General features: G+C 40.0%; 1 protein-coding gene and 1 pseudogene across 2 annotated transcripts in view; one reads left to right on the top strand and one right to left on the bottom strand.

The window, feature by feature from the left end:
- MALT1 (MALT1 paracaspase) overlaps positions 1 to 21,866 on the bottom strand; it is a 59,789-nt gene that overhangs the window by 23,794 nt on the left and 14,129 nt on the right. The window contains exons 3-9 of one of the 2 annotated variants that reach the window (XM_027576734.1): positions 16,136 to 16,257; positions 11,197 to 11,356; positions 9,200 to 9,378; positions 8,324 to 8,420; positions 7,553 to 7,585; positions 4,854 to 4,880; positions 2,474 to 2,506 (exon numbers count right to left, since the gene is read on the bottom strand). In XM_027576734.1, the coding sequence (XP_027432535.1) occupies positions 2,474 to 2,506; positions 4,854 to 4,880; positions 7,553 to 7,585; positions 8,324 to 8,420; positions 9,200 to 9,378; positions 11,197 to 11,356; positions 16,136 to 16,257 (651 nt within the window). The remainder of the gene's footprint in view (positions 1 to 2,473; positions 2,507 to 4,853; positions 4,881 to 7,552; positions 7,586 to 8,323; positions 8,421 to 9,199; positions 9,379 to 11,196; positions 11,357 to 16,135; positions 16,258 to 21,866) is intronic. The other variant, XM_027576735.1, reaches the window with a different exon arrangement.
- Positions 13,651 to 15,535, top strand: LOC113912994 (annotated as a pseudogene).

Raw genomic sequence — 21,866 nt, 5'->3', positions numbered from 1 at the left:
GTTGATTAAGCAACAGAATAATAAAACCACTTCAGAAAGCTATTTTAACTACATGATCCTAGGCATCTTCCAAAGCTTAATGCGATGTATTCTTCAAAAACCGGTACAATGTTACTGTATTAATTCCATGTGTAATTATTTGAATAGTGTGTTACTCATCTTACCTCATCTAACATAAATAATATTCCCAAGTACCCGGAAAAGAACCTGATACAGATTAAGTGCTATTTAGGTATTTGTTAAGTGTAAAAACACTTGGCTATCAAAAATTGAGTATCAGCACCAAATTTGACTAAATATACAGTCCTTGTTGGTCTGCACAAAATCTTTTAATTTCTATGTCCTATAAAGTCAAATCCAAGCCTACCTCTCCAGATGTGGTAGAAGGTGTGGTGACCTCCAAGGAGCCACGCTATCCTTGCCCTCAGGGTACAGACCCGCAAGCCAGCTCCCACCGCAAATCTGGGCTGCCCTGTGATTCTCTCTGAACAACATAATTTGGCGTGACACTTGCCAGTTCTGGGTCTAAACTTAGGAAGTCCAGATGACTCCCACTTTTGAGACCCAGACACCATGTAAAGAAAAAATTTAGCTACATGGCAAGACCACGTGGGGAAGGAGGGGAGGACAGGGAGGGGGAGAGAGTGAAGTAGGCCCAAGGTTGTACAATGGGAAGACAGAGGAGTACAAGACCCTTCTAAGGGGGCAGCCACTATTTAGCACAGCTACCCCTCAAGAGCTGCCACTTTTCAAAAGAACCTAGAAATCTAAATTTTGATATAACACCTGATTAATGACAATTGATTCTGTTAAAAAATACTGTATGGACTCCCCTCCTCATCCCCACCCCCCCCAACAAAGGTTACCCAGTTTGTGCCCTTTTCCCTGTGGCCTGTGGTAATCTCATGTATGCTACCACTTGGTCTGAATTTCCATCTCTATGCTGATGATGCTCCTAACTCTACCTGTAATCCTGCCCCCCCCACCCCTCCAGAGCTCCAGATCCATATACACAATTGCCTGCTGTATATCTTCACCTAGATGTGATCAAATACCTCATACAGGTTACGTCTCAAAAGGACAGTCATCTATCCTCTGGATCTTGCCTTCCATTCTGTATTCTCTAACTCAGTGGACTATTACTGCCCACCTAGTGGGACAACCAGGAATCCAAGCAGGCATGGTGATTCCTCTCTACTTTTTATGCCCTATAGCCAAGGTCATGAGAATGGCTTACTGATTCCATCGCCTAAAGGTCTTCAGAGTCTGCTCGGTCTTCTGCATTCGCATTGGTACCATCTTGTTTAGATTCCCATGATTTCTTATCTAGACTACTGCAACCGTCTCCTAATTTTTCTCCTAACCAAAACATTGTCTCCCTCCAGTTTACTTTCTCCACCCCTACAAGGCTGGCCTTTCAGAGAGACAAATCACAGCCCTCTACCAACAAGTTTCCTTCCAATGGCTTGCATGAGAAACGGGGCTCCTCCTGGGCTGGCGTTTTCCGACTTCTCTCCCACCTTCTCTTTGTGCTCTAGAGGACTGTGTGTTACTTGCAGTTCCCAAAATACAACATACCGGCTCATTCTCTACAATGGTGTGCTTGCAATTTCATGCTTCCTCTGTCTGGAAGGTCCTTCTAGTCATCCTTTTTTCTTTTTTTAATTTTTAAGTAATCTCTACATCCAAGGTCGGGCTTGAACTCATAACCCTGAGATGAAGAGTTGCATGCTCCACTGACCGAGCCAGCCAGGCGCCCCTCTATTCATTCTTTAAAATATAAAGCTGCTACTGCAACCTCTCTGCTGCTTCCCCGATCTCTAACCTAAGACACAGGATTAATCACTTCTATGTAACATGTGCGAGTTTCTTGTTTACCTAGTTGTTTGTTTGCATGCTGCCAAAACAAAGAAATTGCTCCACAGAAGTTGACTAGGTCCCAGAAACTGAATTCATAATCTTTTTAAGATCCCTGTTCTATAATTTCTTTTACAAATATCCAAAATAAAACATTTGGTCTCAGTGTCATTTAAATATTTATAATGTCAAATTAAAATGTCTTGAATCCCTCTCATGACCACCATAAAAGCATTATAAAGCTGCATTTTGACCAAGCATTTTATTTACTTATTTAAAAAAATATTTTATTTATTGATTTTAGAAAGAGAGAGAAAGCTTGCGAGTGGGGTGCGGACGGGCAGAAGGAGAGGGAGAGAGAGAATCTCATGCAGACTCTTGTGAGATCACGACGTGAGCTGAAAACAAGAGTTGGACGCCCAACTGACTGAGCCACCCATGCGCCCCTATTTTGACCAAGCATTTTATTTACACTTATTAAGCAGGCATGGAGCCCAATGTGGGGCTTGAACTCACGACCCTGAGACTGAGACCTGAGCTAAAATCAAGAGTCAGACACTTAACTGACCAAGCCACCCAGGCACCCCTGGACCAAGCATTTTAAAGCTCTACTCACCCAAAGGCTGATCAGTTGTTTGCTCTTTATTGTCTACAAAAATATAAAAATATAATAAAGATAAGGTGTTATTGTTCATGATACAAACATCTGCAGGGTTAAAGATATATGGAAACAATGAACAATAACATCAGCAGCATCAAAAGACAGAATGTGGTTTCTAACAGCTAACTAATAATTTTAATATTTTCAGATTCTTTTTTTTTTTTTGAAGATTTTATTTATTTGACAAAGAGAGACACAGCGGGAGACAGAATACAAGCAGGGCGAGTGGGAGAGCGAGAAGCAGGTTTTCCGCTGAGCAGGGAGGCCGATGCAGGGTTCGATCCCAGGACCCTGGGATCATGACCTGAGCTGAAGGCAGACACTTAACGACTGAGCCACACAGGTGCCCCTAATATTCTTGATAAATACACCTTGATGGACAGAGTAGAATCAGGACAGGGGACTGTTTTGGTAATTAATGACCATAGCTGGGGGTAGTAATCTCTAATACGCTAGGGAGAAATGAGTCTGGAAATGGTGGGGGTGGTACTAAGCAGTAGCAGGAATGGTTAGCAGTTACTGAAGGCTTGCCTGGTACTGTTCTATGTGTTTTAAATATAATGGATTTAGATAAGCCTCACCTTGTCTATGAGGTATATACTTCCTCCATAATATAGATAAGGAATCTGAGGCACAGGGAGATTTAGTCATTTGCTCAAAGTAATTGAGCTTGTAAGTTTCACTCCACAGTCCACGCTCTTTGCCATCTACATACATAAAATGAAAAAACCTCCCATCCCAAGGACCATGCAGGAAAAGATGCAGGGAAAGATGGGAGTTGAGTCAATAACATGTCTACTATTATAGACAGGGTAACTCTGTTTGCATTCTTAATAATATATGTAACTACTGGAATCTATTAAAAGTTCATTAAAAATTTTCTTTTTCAAAAACTCAGTGTTGGGGGCATCTCTTGATTCTTGAGGAATAAGGATATAATGAAAGAGGGGGCCAGGAAAATCTTAGAAGCTTAGTGGTGGTTTCTCGCAAAAGTTTTCCTGAAATAACTTTCACAATGTTCGCTGAACAGCAAGAAGTAAAAGAGGGAAAGAGGATTCTAACGAGACCAAGAGAAACAACTAGCTCCCTCACTGCATGGGTTTGGATGTCTGAAGCACACGTCCCCGTGAGGCCCCTCAGGACGACGGCATGCCGGTAACAGAGGCCTTCCGGTGTGTCTCATTTGCATCTGTGTAACGGGCACAGCCTGATCATCACTTGCAATAATAGAGGTGTATTAGTAAAATATGGGCACGAAACTAAGCAGACTAGTTACGGTGCTAAAAAATAATGAGAAATAACATGTTGAGAAGACAAGGGATCACTGTAAATATTAAATGATGTAATTGACTTCTTAAACTACTAGTGTAAGGTTTTAGTTTCAGATATTTTCACAGGCTCCATCACTGCCTTCCAGGATCTCAGGCCCATGCTGATGTCCCCTATCTTTACGTGGTCTTCAGTATTACTATGCTTTTCACCATAGTTGAGGGTTTCCTTTTAGCTTTAATCAGAAATCTGATAAAAATTGGCGAGAATGATGAATACTTCTGCTGTCAGTCTCTCTTACTATTTTTTTAAAGATTTTATTTATTCATTTGACAGAGAGAGACACAGCAGCAGAGGAAACACAAGCAGGGGGAGGGGGAGAGGGAGAAGCAGGCTTCCCGTGGAGCAGGGAGCCCGATGCGGGGCTTGATCCCAGGACCCTGGGATCATGACCTGAGCTGAAGGCAGATGCTTAACGACTGAGCCACCCAGGCGCCCCTCTTATTTTTTTTTTTTAAGATTTTATTTATTTATTTATTTGAGAGAGAGAGGGAGATAGCAATAGCATGAGTGGGGGGGGGAGAGGGAGAGAGAAAAACAGATTCCCTGCTAAGCAGGAAGCCCACCTTGGGGCTCGATCCCAGGACCCCAGGATCATGACCTGTGCCAAAGGTAGATGCTTAACCAACTGAGCCACCGAGGCGTCCCTGCTGTCCATCTCTTAATGGTCCATGACCAACTATTTCTCTATATAACACCAACAATCCTCAATCACACACCTTTTACTTCAAATAAAGACACTCCATTAACTGCCTTTTTATGACACAGAGTTATATGCAATGATAAAAATATACATTGATATTTTGTTTCTGCAGTATACTTATTCTGTAGTCTTATAATCTAGAATATTTTTAATATTTTCACTTGCATGAAATTATCCTTCATGTAAGTACTAATTTCAACCCTGAATTGTATTATTTTAATAACGAAAAAATTTACTAGTACTACAATAGCAGAATATCTAGTTATTATATTCAAGCTAATGTTTTATGTTTATAGTACTCACCAGGATGTCCAAGATTATTTAATTCATCTAAAATGAAATAAGAGAAAATAAGTTTTAAATAATCAAACTGCCAATTTAGTATAAGTAGTAAGACTAATCAGAAAAGCAGGTTTCAAGCTATTAAATCATGTTATAATATTTTATTAGTTTAGAACTTTTCAAATGCCTTCAGGGAGAAGCCATGCAACTACCAAGCACGAAAGAATGCTACTGCTGATATCGTGTAGAACTTTTGAGCTATTGCTACTTTCATTAAATGACAAAAAGCTGAACAGACTCATTCATGATTTGTTCAAAGTTTTAGATATTCTGGCCTTTTGGTACAGAAACAGTCAAGGGATAGGTCTGTGGCCTCTACGGGAAACTATGAAACAATCTCAAATGATTTCTTCTTTTTTAATAAACTTTTAATTTTAGAATAGTTTGAGATTTACAGAACTAATATGAAGACAGTAAAGAACTCTTTCCTGCATACACCCATACCCAGCCTGTTTTAACATCTTATGTTTAGTAAGGTGTATTTGTCACAACTAATGAACCATTAATGTTCTTTTTTCCCCCGGGACCCCATGCAGGACACATTATATTTTCTTATGTCTCCTCGGGCTCTTTGTCGTGACCGTTTCTGAGGCTTTCCCTGTTTCTGATGGCCTTGACAGTTGTGAAGGTTACTGGTAGGGACTTTGTAGAATGTCTCTCACTTTGGATTAGTTGATGTTTTCCTCATGCTTAGACTGGTGGAATGTGTTTTTGGAGGCACAGTGGTTTCAGAATTATTAACCCGTTCTCTCCAGCTAAAGGAGAGATAAAATCATCTAAGCAAATACCCATGACATTATAGCCATCTATTTTTCCTTTACAAATCTTATGAAGATGCAAATTAACATTAACAGTAAATTACAAATGTTATGCTGTTGATAAGATGTCACAGAGGAACTTATTCTTATCTGTGATGTAAAGTCAACGGAAGAGCATCATCAACTAGAGTACAGGGCTCCAGACAATTTCTTTTGCCTCTTGTCTTATAGACTTCATTCATTTCTAGTTACTTAGGTCAGCACCTTGTTCTTCCTTCCCCTCTTCACTGAGGTTGCTGCATACATTTGTAACGCATTTAGATTCTCTGGCGACATTCTGCTTTCCATCCTGGGATTCCCCCTCCCCTGACCTCCTACTAGATGATTTTAAAGACTTGCATAACATGTATTCACCATTACAATGATCATACAGAAGAGTTTCACTGCCCTAAAAAAATCCCCTGAGCTTCACTTATTCAATCCCCACCTTTTGTCCTGACCAAATATCTTTAACAAAATACATAAAGTGAAACAAGTAACATCATGTTTTGCAGGTTAAAAAAAGAGATATGATGTAGGATACTGTTAATGGTATGTGTCAATCCACTAAATATAAAACATCTCAACATTTACACTTTTTTAGAAAGAAAAGTTGGATCTAATTCTCCCATCTGAAATTTCTGAAGTAGTTTTCATACTCGGATCTTCATCTCTAAGTGTGCTGAAAGGCTTACATGAACATTAGAATTTGACAGTGTGTTTGCTACTGTAAAAACTACAGAGATGATCATACAGGTAAAGAAACAGCACAGCAGGTAATTTCCATGCATCACCCTGAAGCCAAACAGCAGGGCTAGTTTATATTTGTTCTTAGAGATATTCAACTTTGGAAAGTTTAAAAATCATGCAATTAGGCAAAAAAGAAGAGAAGGAAGAGGAGTTTGTTAGGATTTCTTCACTTAGCGTCCCTCGTGTAAGGCCTCTATAGACAACAGGATTGGAATCCCCCTTAACGCTAGAGAATTCCTGTTCAAAAGTATGCATTAGGACAAAAAACAGTAATTGCAGCATTTCAATGTGATACCACAGAGATACGAAAGACAGCAGAACCCAGGAAACAAAAGATTTAACTTTTTTTGTTTTTTACTTTACCCAAGTAGAGCCCAAGATTATGTAATAGTTTAAAGAAGCAGAAATTGAAAAAATACTTTGCTATTTACAAACCAAATTCTGTAAAACAATGTGATGTACTAAGGGAAGGTAACGAGTATTAAAATTTACTCGTTAGAACTTATGTACAATGCTTTGCATAATTAAAACAAATTTAAAAGCTTATGTTGAAATAGATTTTCCAGTTCTTATAAATTATGGTAAAGATGACAAGGTAGATTAATCTACAGACTTATAGCTTCAAAAAATGGATCTAATTTTATACTGAAATAGAAATATTAGGCATTTGATAAAACATGTGTTTAACAAGAAATCGCCTATCCTGAAACTCTCACAAAAGCCACATTTGCATTTGAACAGCAAATAATCATGGCTAAAAGGATGGCTAAAGTCATTTAAACAATTATTCATGGTAGTAGAGCCATCCATCTTTTTAACGAATTTTATAAAGATAAAAATTAACATTAAGAATTGTAAATGTTTCCTATTCGTAAGATGTACAGAAATGCTATTCTTATATGCAATAGAAAATCAATGGAAAATTAGTTACCTTAATAGTGTGTCAGTTTAACAATGTCCCTGGCAATTTACAAATCCTGAGACTCAGTGAAATTTCTTTCTTACAGCTAGTATTTTTTCCATCACTGCACTCAGCAGGCTAGAGCACTCCACCAATCCCCAGAGGAACCAGCATGCAGGATATGTGGTTTCAAACCAAAGGATTTACACTACCTTCAGTGCACTCCACTGCCTCATCTGTTCTTCCTTGTTCCAGAGAAAACAAATGTGAATATACTGTAATTCATGATCTTAGGAAGGGCAGCCATCAGGTAAACAGAGAAATAAATATCATAGAAATATGTTGGCAAACCAACATATGCATCAACTCTCCTACTGCTGACAACTTAACTATAAATGCATTAAGTTTAAACAGAGCAAACTCCCAGATTACAAACTTTATAATGGGGACGGCTGATTAATGATCACTCTTTCCTTCCTATGTCTGTGATGCCTGGTTTTTAAAAGTGTTTTATTAAAAATCTTTTCCCACTTAAAGTTTTTTTTTTATAACTGAAGTTTTTTAAGTTTTTTTATAACTGAAATTATTTTTAAGATTTTATTTATTTATCTTAGAGAGAGAGACAGAAAGAACAAGCAGGGGAGCAGCAAAGGGAGAGGGAGAAGCAGGCTCCCCGCTGAGCCGGAAACCCGATGCGGGGCTCAATCGCAGGAACCCGGGACCATGACCTGAGCCGAAGGCAGATGCTTAACCAATTGAGCCACCCAGGCGCCCCTATAACTAAAGTTTTAAAGAATACTTTTTTTGCCACAAATGTTTATGATTGTGAATTTAGTATGTATTCTCTTGAATTTCTATATAAATAACTCTGGATACTCAACACGACATTAAATAGAATGGGGTAAAAAGCAGAATTTCCATTGCTTTAATGTTTCATTTTATGTAACTTCTACCCCACTTACCAGAACACTAAGAGTACTTACCTATGATGATTTCTACCTTCTTGCTATCCTGACTGTCTCGGTCATTATATACATGACACCAGTAGGTTCCCTGATGTTCCAGATCCACATAAGGTACCTATTATCAATATCAGAACACACACACACACATTTCCTTTCAATTTAAATTGGCTTGGAGAGAAACTTATTTTGAATTAGGAAAAAAAACCTGTAACATTTAAGAGGACTTTAGACATTCTTAGATTATTTTCATTTATTAGATTAAATATTAGCAGGCAAATGATACAATGATTCCAATAATGGTGAGTTAGGTGTAGTACTATTTGACATTTTAAAGATTTTATTTTTTATTTATTTATTTTTTAAAAAAGATTTTATTTATTTGACAGAGAGAGACACAGCGAGAGAGGGAACACAAGCAGGGGGAGTGAGAGAGAGAGAAGCAGGCTTCCTGTCGAGCAGGGAGCCCGATGTGGGGCTCGATCCCAGGACCCTGGGACCATGACCTGAGCCGAAGGCAGATGCTTAACGACTGAGCCATCCAGGCGCCCTAAAGATTTTATTTTTAAGTAATCTCTACACTCAACATGGGGATCGAACTTACAACCCCATGATGAAGACTTGCCCACACCACCGACTGAGCCAGCCAGGCGCCCCTATCTGACATTTTAGTATCAGCCCTTAGATGTGGGCTAGTGTTATGTTCCAGCATTTCTGTAAATATAAGAATGAGCTAATAACTGAATACATTTCGGCTCAAGTCATTATAACTAATGATTATCATTAAACATTAAAACACCTCAACGAATATGAATTTTAATGTTCGTCTTAATTTTCAATTATACTACTTATTTTATATATCTACACAAAAAAATACCCAAATAACCAACTTCTTACCATGTATAGCTTTTTTGTCTCATGTATTAATGGTGATTCATTTTTGAACCACTGGTAGTGAGGAATAGGGCTTCCAACAGCAACACACTGTAAGACCAATGTGCTACCAAGCATCAGCTTTTGGGACCTTGGTTCAACGCAGATTTGCAACTTGGGTTCAGAGATGCCATCCACACTTCCTTAAATTAAAAGAAAAATATCACTAAACATAAATAAAATCCCTAGGTCAGTAAGAAAAAATGTTCCCCCTTTAACTAAAAACAGAAACAAAAAACAACATAAAAAGGTGTTTTCAAGTTATTTTTTATAATCCTTAACAGTACCTCCTAAAACTGTTTCATAAAACTGTGATACTGCTAGAAACACTAAGAGATGTTCTGTGGTTAAAAGGATGCCGTAGACAAGTACGTTCAGAAGATTCTAGGTTAAACAAAGTTAAACAGATTTTTTTATTGCAGGACGTCTCAGAGCTTTAAGTGTTATATGCTTTGTTTATTTAAAAGGGCAAAATAGTTAGAGTGGTTTCCACACGTTTGGCCACAGATTCTTTTTGGTGGGGGCAAATAACTTAACATCTTGAGTGATATTCACATTCAACACAGAAAGTTCTACATTCTGCTGTTTGATTTAAGTTATTAAAAGGAGTTTTAGCATGGAATAAATATGGATGGATGATCACTAGCATTTCTTCCTGAGGCAGACACCAGAAAGCATTATTACTATTATTTTTTTAAAGATAAATTTATTTATTTATTTAAGATTTTATTTATTTATTTGACAGAAAGAGACAGCGAGACAGGGAACACAAGTGAGGGGGTGGGGTGGGGTGGGAGAGGGAGAAGCAGGCTTCCTGCTGAGCAGGGAGCCTGATGCAGGGCTCGATCCCAGGACCCTGGGATCATGACCTGAGCTGAAGGCAGATGCTTAACGACTGAGCCACCCAGGCGCCCCTAAAGATTTATTTATTTTAAAGAGAGAGAGAGAGCATGTGCACGTGTGCACCCATGAGGGGTGGGGGAGGAGGAGGAGAGAATCTTAAGCAGACTGCACGCTCAGTATGGAGCCCAACACAGGGCTCAATCTTACGACCCTGAGATCATGACTTGAGCCGAAATCAAGAGTCCAGTGCTTAACTGAGCCACCCAGACGCCCCCAGAAAATGTTACTTATTGAACCCTCATGTGTTGCTCTAAGTCCTCGAGAAAGGAGGACTTGTCATTGTTACCCAATACCAAGTCTCCATCATGAAACTCAGTGTCTCACACATTGCAGGTGATCAGTCTTTGCTGAATGAATAGGATTTAATTTATAAACATATTAAAGTTCATTACACGCATAGAAATATCCTAGAAAGATATAATTTCCTTGTTTAATAATGACTATTTTTAGAGATTATTTATTTAGGTGTAGGAAAAGCTAAATTGAGAAAGAAGAATGGAGACAGGTAACAACAAGTCTGTTTCCCACCTATTCTTTCTGTGGTAAAATGACAAAGAATATAAATCTTGACTGTGAGTGTGAATACAGAAAATAACATCTGATGGCTACTCTTTAGAATAGGTTGATTTTTTAAATCAGTACTAGTTACTGGCCTAAGAAGCTGAATGACAGAGAGGAAAAAAAAAGTCTGATGAAATGCTTTATTGTGGAGAATGATACATTACCCGCCCTTTCACGCCAAAGGCAACTCTAGAGGTCTTATTCTGCAACGTGATTTTTGTCAGCGTAATACAACAGTTTGGGAGAAAGATACAGTGTAGAAAGAAATAGGAGGGACGTTTGCAGAGGCCAGTGGCAGGGCTGGCCTAAGGCATCTATCTGCACGTGCACATGTCTGTGGAGAAGGGACCAAAGCACACGGGATAAAGTCTGACCAACTGGTGATAAGTACGTACATTAGCTTCCGGTCCTGTTTGTGATATTGTGAAATTCAAGTAAACATTCAAAATAAAATAAGGCAATTCCCATCCCAAAATTCAACTTAATTTATCACTTACCCTGGAAGCTTTCTGTTACTTCAGTGACATCACAAACATCCAGCTGTGACCACTGGCTGAATTCAAAGGTGAAATTATTATTAACTCGACAGACATAAAAGCCTGCATCTTTTACATGCACTGTGTTAAAAATAAGTTCTGATGCATTTCCGTTTGGGATCTGTGAAAGAATCAGTAAGAGACTGTAAATGAATGACTCATCAAAACATGTCTTATAAAAATGTGCCATGCAAAAAAATGTGTTGATTTCTCTGGAGCTTTGAGAAGCATATTTCCCCCCCCCCAAGTTCTAAAATATTTTTTACTTAAAAAAACAAACCACATTTTGAATAATTTAAGACTAAAGTCTTAGAAATCCACACTCTTTTACAAATCCATTAACTAGAGAGTTAAGATCTCTTCCACAGATCTTCCAAAAACTAACAGGAAAGTATCTGTTCTGTCATTTAAAACTATTCAAATCATTAGTATTTAAAGAATCTACAATGGCAAATTTATAAATAACAGAGAAAGTTAGGCCCGACTATTCATTTCAGTTCTGGCCAAATTAGCTGTGAGTACCTAAGCAAGTCATTTCACCTTGAGACCCCATTTTCTCATCTGCAAAATTCCGCAAAAGGACAGACTCCTGAACAACCACTCTTCTTTCAGGGTCTGGGCAGGGAAGGGTTATCGAAAGCACGTCAGTGATGGGAAGAAATGGCCACCCAAGGGTTTCCCAAGCTCTCCCCCAGGGCTCTGGTCACCACATTAAGGTTTCTTTCACCTTTGCTGCTCTCATCAATTTGTATAGTGCCACCCACTTCTGGCACATTGTCAAGGGGCTTAGTCGAGTGCCCTGTTATATTACATAGTTCCCTTTCAAAAGTATCCCTCTCCAAACCCCAACCAACTGAATTCCACTCTTGCCCCTTCAGAACCTGCACCAGAGCAAGAGCATTCTGCTGAAGATTTGACAACTAGGATGGCAGGCTGCCCTTGGCACCATGTTAATGTACTAAGTCTGCTTTCCTACTAGACTATTAATGCGTATTTTGTGTCTCTTCAAACCTCCTACAATCAATTCTGCTTCTCTCAGCTACTGACTTCAGATAGAAACTCTCCTCTTCCTGCAACCAAAGCTATCTATGTATCTCTTTATAACTGCTCTCTTCTCTCTGTTAAAATGGAAAATGCGTCTTCCTGGCAAAGGCTACTTGGGCTTAGGATCTGTGGGGATCCACTCAGAACCTCAGACTTGGTATGTAGACTAGTTCAAGCTGCAGACATTTGGGATCAACAGGTGCAGAAAGCAGCTTTCTCAGAGACCCCCCCATCTGACTAAAAGTAGACACTTCTGGGAAATGAGGCTACCATAAATTCCTTCTTCAGGGTGGCTTTACCCAGGAAGGAGACCAAAAATAAACCTACTACAAATCCCCTCTCCAGGAGAGTTTTATGGCCATGATGAAGATGGGAAAACCACTTTCACCCACAATGAATAAACATGGTCAAACTTTCTTATCTCCTGTTTATATTCTTCTAGAAACCCCTTTGTATTTCTTAAAGAAACCCATCTGTTCCTCTCATAGAGGCCTTTGTCCCTCTACCTTTCTCCCTACTAAATTAGGTATGTAAGGCTTTAACTTTAACTAGTCATGGAACTACTTCCTTTGTAAGTTCCGATACTAATACACCACTTCTCTTGTCAATCTGTATTTTGTCAGTTAATTCACAGGAACCCAGAGAATGAACATAAGAGAGCAGAGGAAAACATTTTCCTTTCCTGTCAATTCCATCCTCTCTGACCTTGCTCCTGCAATTTTCTCTCTGCTTTACCATCTATTTCTCTTCTATTGTATCACTCTTGAAAGCATACTCTAGTCCTTTGTATCTTAAATAAGTAAAAAACCCCAAACAAGCCGCCCTTGACACGCACCCGCTCCTCTCAGCAGCACTGAAAATGCTAACTACCCCTTTTTCCCTGAAATGCCTTCCCTTTTAGGCTTCATACCATCCTCTGCTGGATTTCCTCCCAGCTCTCTTGCAGGTTCTTAGTCTCTTTACTGGTTTGTCTTCCGTAACATAAACTTTCAAAGACTCTCCAGATATCCAAACTGCCTAGCTGATTCATGTAGATGTCTAATGGGCATTTTGAACTTAATGCATCTAAAACCAAATCCTTGATTTTTCTCCTTAAATCCATTTCTTTCCCAATCTTCAATACCTCAGTATATAACACGTCCCCGGATGCTTCCATAAAAAATCCAGGGGTCATCCTTGATCTCTCTTCCTTTAACCTATCAGGTGTGATCAACTCTCCCTCTAAAATAACCTGACCTGAGCACTCTGTTCCCTCTTCACTGCCCTGCCACTATTTCCAGTCTAGCACAAGCATTAGCTAACTGGTCTTCCCGCTGTTCTCTTGCTTCTCTTTAAGCGGCAGCTTTGTGTTCTAAAAACATAAATCCTATCATGTTACTTCTGCTTAAGACGGTTAGTGGCTTCTCACTTTAGATCACCCTTCTGATTCTCCTCATAGTTCTTAACTCAAAGAATTCTATTTCTTTGCTGTCTCTCCCCACCGGAGCAGGACCCTGTGTGTCAGTGCTTCATCATCACGGCCTTACATCACGGCCTGGCACAAAACAAGTGCTCATCAAGTACTTGTTAAATGAATATCTCTTAAAATAACCCCATGGCCCATAAAGGTAGTCTGACAAAACTCGACCTTGTGAGGGCTTTAAAATCTATTACAACTCTTCTAATCTAAGAAGTACTCCCCACCTCCTACATTTTTACCTTTCTCAAATCAGGGCATATTTTACAAATGATATGCTTAATGTAGCAAGTTTTATCTGTTATTTCTCCCTTTTCAAAAGACATTGACTAAGATAAAAGCAACTTTGCAATTGAGAAAATGTTAAAAATAACTTCAGTTACCATCTCCTGAAAGCCTAGGTACATGAAACACATTGTCTATTAAATTCTTATAACCCTGGATGACAGGAATTCGTATCACAAAAAAAAATGACACTCAGGGTTCCAACACAGCCCTGTCCAGCACCAAAGCCTATATGCAATCTTTTACTACAGTTCAGCGGCTCTACCTTACCTCTGTGTAAGGGATGAGAATAAAAAATCATGTAACACCACACATTTCTTCTAAGGCACAGGATGATCCCATTAAAGGAAAGATCATGATCTTAGAACGGCTCTTTAACTTAGTTTCAGGTTTGCAAATGTAGACTTAGTACTGAATTTGGATGAAAGCTTAGTTATTTGACTAACAGGTTGAAAAGAGTATGGAGTTTCAAGGTACAATCTAGGAGGGAAGGGGCCTAGGGGAGGTGGAGTGGGAGAAGAGAGGAGCCAACCAAAGCGAGACTCAACATGGGCTAGCCAGACCAGTGGGAAACACTCAGTGGCAGAGTAGCTCAAAGAACTTTTTTTTTTTATATTTTATGTATTTATTTGACAGAGAGAGAGAGAGAGAGAGCAGCAGAGTGCAAGCAGGGGGAGCTGTAGAGGGAGAGGGAGAAGCAGACTCTCAGCTGAGCAGGGAGCCCCATGTGGGGCTCGATCCCAGGTCCCTGGGATCATGACCTGAGCCGAAAGCAGACGCTTAACCAACTGAGCCACCCAGGCACCCCTAGCTCAAAGAACTTTTAAGAAAAAAGAATTCCAATATGTAATTTTAAATTATTTACTGGGTGGTGCAGGGATACACCAGACTGAATTTTACTTCAGAATCTACCACAATAGCCTAAATCTTTTGATGTAATAGTTATGTGGAACATTTAAAATAATCTTCCATTAGCCTTCTGTGGCACCTTAAAAATCTTTTAATTAAAGATTTTGGTTTCCTTTTTTCAGGTGGTCGGGAAGACAGTGAACATTCATACTGAGTGCACCTACCCAAAGCAGCCAACCATCTTTCAAAATAAGAAGAGGGACCTGCTTGGAGAAACTGGTAAAGAGAAGCTACTACAATACCATAAAAACTTTGGTCTGGGTTTCAAAATGCCCAAGGAGGTCACTGAGTGTCCTATACCGACAAGAAATGCCCCTTTACTGGTAATGTCTCAATCCAAGGGCAGATTCTGTCTAGTGTGGTGATCAAGATGAAGGTACAGAAGACTGTCATCAACCGAGACTTCCTCCACCACATCTGAAAGTACAACCGCCTTGAGAAACACCACAAGAATATGTCCGTACACCTGTCCCCCTGCTTCAGTGATGTCCAGATGGGTAATATTGTCACAGTGAGTGAGTGCTGACTCTTGAGCAAGACTGTGTACTTCAATGTGCTCAAAGTCACACAGGCTGCTGGCCCAAGAAGCAATTCCAGAAGTTCTGAGACTAGAGGGCATACACCGCCAAAGAAAATAAAGTTACTAAAAAAAAAAAGAGAGAGAGAGACATTTTGGTTGGAACATAATCTGTAGTTAAGGAATTTTGGATGGGTACATTAGAATGTACTGGTGATATTTACTATTTGTTAATGTTGTTCTAAGTAATAATACTGATTTCCACAATTTTTAGAGTCTAGAGAATTGATTTTATTATTGCTTACCATTTTAAAAAAAATATTTTATTTATTTATTTCAGAGAGTGAACAAGAGGGATAAAGAGAGTAGGGGGAGGGACAGAGGGTGAAGGAGAAGCAGACTCACTGATAAGTGTGGAGCCCGATGCCAGGATCCTGAGACCACAACCTGAGCCAAAGGCAGATGCTTAACTGACTGAGCCACCCAGGTGCCCCATTTACCATTTTTTTTATAAGACAACTTTTGGAACTGTCTTACCAAAATAATAATTATTGACTACTTCAGTAATAACACAGCCATGTCTATCAGATCAAAGTTCCAAAAAACACACTGAGGATAATGATGCTAAATAATTTGCTACCATTCTCTCTTCTTATGACAAGGGAAGTAAAATACATTTAAAAAATTACCTCTTTATTCATTTTAAACCATTGATATTGTACAAAGGGATGTCCAGTTGCCCGGCAACACAGTTTCACAAACTGTCCAGCCAACACTGCCTTTGACTCTGGGTTGACGGTGATCTTTATGCCTTAAAAAAAAAAAAAAAAAAAAAAAAAAAGTTAAATAACTCATGGAAGAGAGGTTTTCCTTGTTTAAGTTTCTGAAACCAAAAAATATTTTGGAAATTACCTGTATATTCATCCTAGCTGTAAACTGCCCATTCATATCTCCCTCCCCACCAGATTATGCCTCTGTGAGTTCCAGGCTTTGTAAAACCAAGAGGAAAGAAACTCATCCACAGAAGACTTTGATCTACTGTACTTCCCGTGGCTGGGGGAGAAAACTGTTTGCCATCTTTCAATTCTTAGAAATATTTTTTTCATGTCCTAACCCCTCTGAAATCAGGATGCACCTTATAACAGATGTCTGCTAGACAGCAGGTGTGATGCAGTTCTCAGTGCCAGCTCTTCAAATACTCGGTCGTAAACGCTCATGTGGCTGGCACTCCCACTGACTTAGGGGCACTGTTGCAAGCGGTGGCCACTGAAAAGGTCTTCAAGACATATTTATTTCAGTGCTATGATTTAGCATTAAAATGAAAATAACTCTGTACACAGAAAGGCACAGAAACAGAACAGCAGGATATAAATCCGACACATGTGATACAGACATTTCTTATCCGAGAAATGACTCTCAGCATCAAAGCTTGGGAAAGCTTTAAAGAAAATCCTAAGTCAATTATGGAACTACCTGCCCCCTGTCCCCCCCCACCCCCCCGTCTCCCTTTCACTTACTCCCTCTGGGGAAGCCTGCTGCCACGTCATGAGATGCTCAGGCAGCCCTGTGGGAGGCCCAAGTGCTAAGGAAAGAAACTTTCATGTAAGTGAACCATCCGAGAAGAGGACAGTTCAACCCCAGTTGAACCCCAGACGGCTGCAGCCCTGCCCCAATGGCTTGATCCTCACCTCATCAGAGGCCAAAACCGGAGCCAAAACCACCCAGCTAAGCCATTTCCAGGTTTCTATCCTCAGAAACCATGTGAAGTAAAAAATGGTTGTTGTATTAAGCTTTGGCTTTTGGGGTAATTTGTTATGCAGCAACAGATAACTGACACAACGGAAACCAAAGTTAGGAAGTTTTACATTTGCCGAAGTTATAATACATAAAACTGGGTTAGCTGGCTTCCAGGAAGGAAGAAAAGATCATTAAACTTGTAAAATGTAACTCCCTGCACATAGTTTTATTTTCTTTCCTCATCTATCCTGAATATGATCTCATAACAGTATCTTTTTCTTCTATAAGCCACCAATCCAAAGGAATAAAACAAGATTACAATTGGAGTTAGTCCAATAATAGCAATCTTAGTACATCCAAGATACCAACCTTTCCAGGACAAAAATAGTATATAAGGTAAAACAGGTATGTGAAAACCATTCCAGAAAGATACCAAATAAAATCAAAATCCAAAATAAATAAATATTTATTGCATACCTATTACATTTGAGGGTCTGGAGAAACCCTAGAAAATCTTTAGTAAAGTCAGTAGAGCCTCTCAAAAAAGAATTTAAAACTTTTGCCAAGGGAGAACTTTCCTATTCATTAATTCTTTATGTTGATGCCAAGTTAGTACAGTATGGCAGAAGTAACAGTTCTTCTGGAACCTGTACTATGTGCTGGTTGCAAAGGACATGGTAAAGACAGAAAATGGAATAAGCACTCTCACTTTGGCCGGCAAATTTACAGCACTGCATTTAAGGCTCCCAATGCCATTCTTTAGCCACGAGACACATACGTCACAACTTCAAGATACAAAGATTCTGATTTTCAAAGTTTACGTGTGATAAGAAAAAAAAAAGTTGTAACAACAAAAAAAGGGAACAAATATAAATATGAAAAATAGATGATTTGTGGCTAAATGGGCTTTCAAATGTGGCTGTCTTCTAGCCGTCTCCAACTTAACATGTCCCAAATTCCTCCAAAACAAAATCTACTCCTGCATGAGAGCGCACTGTCTTGCCAACTCAGCCTATCCCCATGCATCCAGTTACTCAGGGCAAAAACTTAGCAGTGCCCCCCGGAATCCCTCTTTTCTTTCTCATTCTCCACATGTAACTTCTCTGCAAGTCCCGCCAGTTCCGCTTTTCCCCGTCTCCACACATCTTCAATGCCATGATCTTAACCCAAGCCACCATCAGCTGTGATGGTACCATGTTACAGCCTGCAAACTGGTTTCCTTGCTTCCAACCGGCAGCCCAACTGTCTTTTTAAAACATAAATTAATCCAGGGGCGCCTGGGTGGCTCAGCTGGTTGAGCATCCGACTTAGGATTTTGGCTCAGGTCATGACCTCAGGGTGGTGAGATTGAGCCCCACCACGGGCTCCACGCTCAGTGGGGAATCTGCTTGAGATTCTTTCTCTCCCTCTCCCCTCCCCTCTCTCTAAATAAAATAAAAAAAATAAATTAATCCATACCACTCCTCTGATTAAAACCCTCGACTGACCTACTGTACTTTGAATAAAGTCTACACTCCTTATCATGGTCACAAGGTCTTACGTAAACTGACCTCTCTAACCTCGTCCCCTCCCATCCTCCTTGCTCCAGCCACACTGGTCCTCTTTTCGGAAGCCAAGCTATTTTCTACCTTTTTACTTACTAGTCCTCTGCTGGATTTCCCCTCCAACCCCCTACTGTTTCATGGCAGGCTCTTTCTTTCTCATAATCTAGGTCTCTAGCTTCTCTGGGAAACGTCTCTAAACTAGATAACCCCCACCCCCACTTCTCGACTACATTCACCCCACTTTGTGGTCTTCACTGCACTAACCATCTGAAGTCCCTGTGTTTTCTTGTCTTCTCACCTACTAAAACAGAAGCTTCCTGAGAGCAAGGACCTTGTTCGTCTTAGTCACCAGTTTACCCAACACTCAGAACAGTGCCTGGCGTATGGTGACACAGTGAGTGTTCCACATGTATTTGTTGGATGACTGTGTATCATCACCATAATAAAACAACTATGGTAGCAATTTACTGCTTTATATGTGCCTGGTGTTTTGATCTCTAACCTTCAAAATAACCAGATGTATTAGATATTAGTTAGATCTATGTCACAGTGAAGAAAATGAAGTAGTTTGCAAAAGATCACTCAAATTACCTTGAGTAAACTATTTAACTTTTCTGAGACCAATTTTTTTCCCACTGTAAAATAGCAGAACCAAAATACAAACCTAGGTTTTTTTGGGCTTTAAAATCCCCCTGCTTTTGTCAATCCAGTGATTTTTGCCCCCCTCCACCTTTATGGAAGTATGCTCGACAAACGAGAGTTCTATACATTTATAGCGTTACCATGTGATAATTAATATACATATACATTGTAAAGTGATTACCACTGTTGACTTAATACACTTATCATCTCACATAGTTATCATTTTCCAGTGATTTTTTTTTTTTTTTAAAGATTTTATTTCTGAGTAATCTCTATGCCCAACATGGGGCTTGAACTCACAACTCTGGGATCAAGAATCATACGCTTGGGATGCCTGGGTGACTCAGTCGGTTAAGCATCTGCCTTTGGCTCCGGTCATGATCCTGGGGTCCTGGGATCGAGCCCCACATTGGGTGCCCTGCTCAGCGGGGAGTCTGCTTCTCGCTCTGCCTCTGATTCCCGCTCCCCCGCCCCTGCTCTTGTTCTCTCACTCACTCTCAAATAAATAAATAAAACTTAAAAAAAAAAAAAGTCACAAGCTCCACCAATTCAGCCAGCCAGGCACCCCCCCAGCGATTCTTAATGTCCCTCCCAAGCTGATCTTCTGCCACATGAGCCTCTCTTACTGAAGGGAAAATGTCAAGCGGAGTGCAGTGTCTTGCACCATGGCAGTGCTTATAAATTGACCATGGCAAACATTCTCTATTATACAGAGACAAGAGTGATGGAAATTAAAAGGCTTTCTCCCTAGAGTGTCTTACAAAGAAATGAGTAACTTTAATGGACATAGGGCCCATAAGGCCAGGATATCCTAAAAGGTGTCCTTCTTTTGTGTGGGAGACGAGACTATATGCTTTCTAATGTACGTTCAAGCTCAGTTTACACATCTGTCCTGGACCATCCATTTCACTAGTCTAGTCTTCAATAAACAAGCAAATAAATACACGCATTTATTACTTAATGCTTCAAAGACTGAGAATTGAAAGGCACAATGTGATTTGGAAACCGCCCTTGGTGAGCAGTAAAGACAAGAAGTCGCAATACCTCCCATGCCTTAACCACACAAATTTCCTTCCTCCCACATAGTTTTGTGCGGCAGGGAACCATGGTCAACCTGTAACCACCCTCGCGGGGCGCCCACTAGTCAGAAGGTGCTGAACAAAGGTAAGGAAAGAAGATGGCACAGAGCTATGGCGGGTGAACCAAGGCATACAAATGAAAGTTCTATTTTAAAGGGTGAATGCACAGTTTCCTGGCAAACAAGCCTATTTTCAGATAACATCTGCAAAGAAGTCAAAGAGGTTACTTGATTTCCTGTAAACCGGGGAGAATCTGAGCTAGGTACGATGGAACATGAGGATCGTTCATTCAACACACACCTATGGAGATCACAGATTCATGATACTGAACAATAAAACTAAAAACCTGCTGGAATTTCAAAACAGTAAGTCAGGGTGATTCTTAACTTGACAGGAGGATTCACCATAGCTTCCCTTTAAGTTACCCTCTCTCAGGATGCACTTAAAAATTTTTTTTTTAAAGATTTTGTTTATTTATTTGAGAGAGCGCGAGCGAGAGAGCACAAGCAGGGGGAGTAGCAGTGGGAGAGGGAGAAGCACACTTCCCACTGAGCAGGGAGCCCGATGTGGGGCCTGATCTCAGGACCCCGGAATTATGACCTGAGCCAAAGGCAGCAGCTTAACCAACTGAGCCACCAAGGCACCCCATGGATGCATTTAAATATTGATATAACTTACAAACAGCTGTTCCAGGAACAGGTCTAGTGTATACATGACAGTACATCTGTTTTCAGAGGCTGCAAACCAAAAATCTCTTTCCAGCAGCTTCTATCTTAAACTCTTCCTCAGAGTTATTCTAAAAATTTCTAAGCTATCATTGAAAAGTGCCTCATCGTGTCCCAGAATAAATACCATTTCTCTCCCTCTCTCTTCAGTATCCCCTCAACACAACCAAAGCATGTCCATGTATGTCCTTCCTACAAGTCAGTTTACATTTGCACCTCCTGTGGTTAAACCCCGTTTCCTCGTCATAGCCACTATGCTTCCATATTGCCCAGGGACCCTGAACACCTCAGGGCTGACGCACATTCTTTCAGACGTCACGACTCCCTTCCTATCGCTCTCCTCCCCCTCTGTCCTTAATTCCCATCCATACCATCACTGCCTCTTCCACTTCTTGATATTTTCCTTTCAGAAATTTCTGTCACTCACACAACAAGTCCTTTATAAAAGAGGATCTAATATGAGTATTTTTTAATTTGGCAAGGACAAAAAATTGCAGTCCACAGGTCAAAGAGGCAACTGGGAGACTAATTCATCACCAAGTTCCTGAATAACCCAGAAATTTCCTAGCATGACAGAAATGACATTGAGTTCGGGTCAGGGTCAGCAGACCTGGGCTCTAATGCGCTTTTGTCAGTAACTGTGACTCTGGCTAAATGATAACCAGTGGAAATCTCATTTTCTACACAAATCTT

Source organism: Zalophus californianus, chromosome 14 (genome assembly GCF_009762305.2).
Source record: "Zalophus californianus isolate mZalCal1 chromosome 14, mZalCal1.pri.v2, whole genome shotgun sequence".
NCBI lineage: Eukaryota > Metazoa > Chordata > Mammalia > Carnivora > Otariidae > Zalophus > Zalophus californianus.
This window is presented reverse-complemented; position numbering and strand designations above follow the sequence as displayed.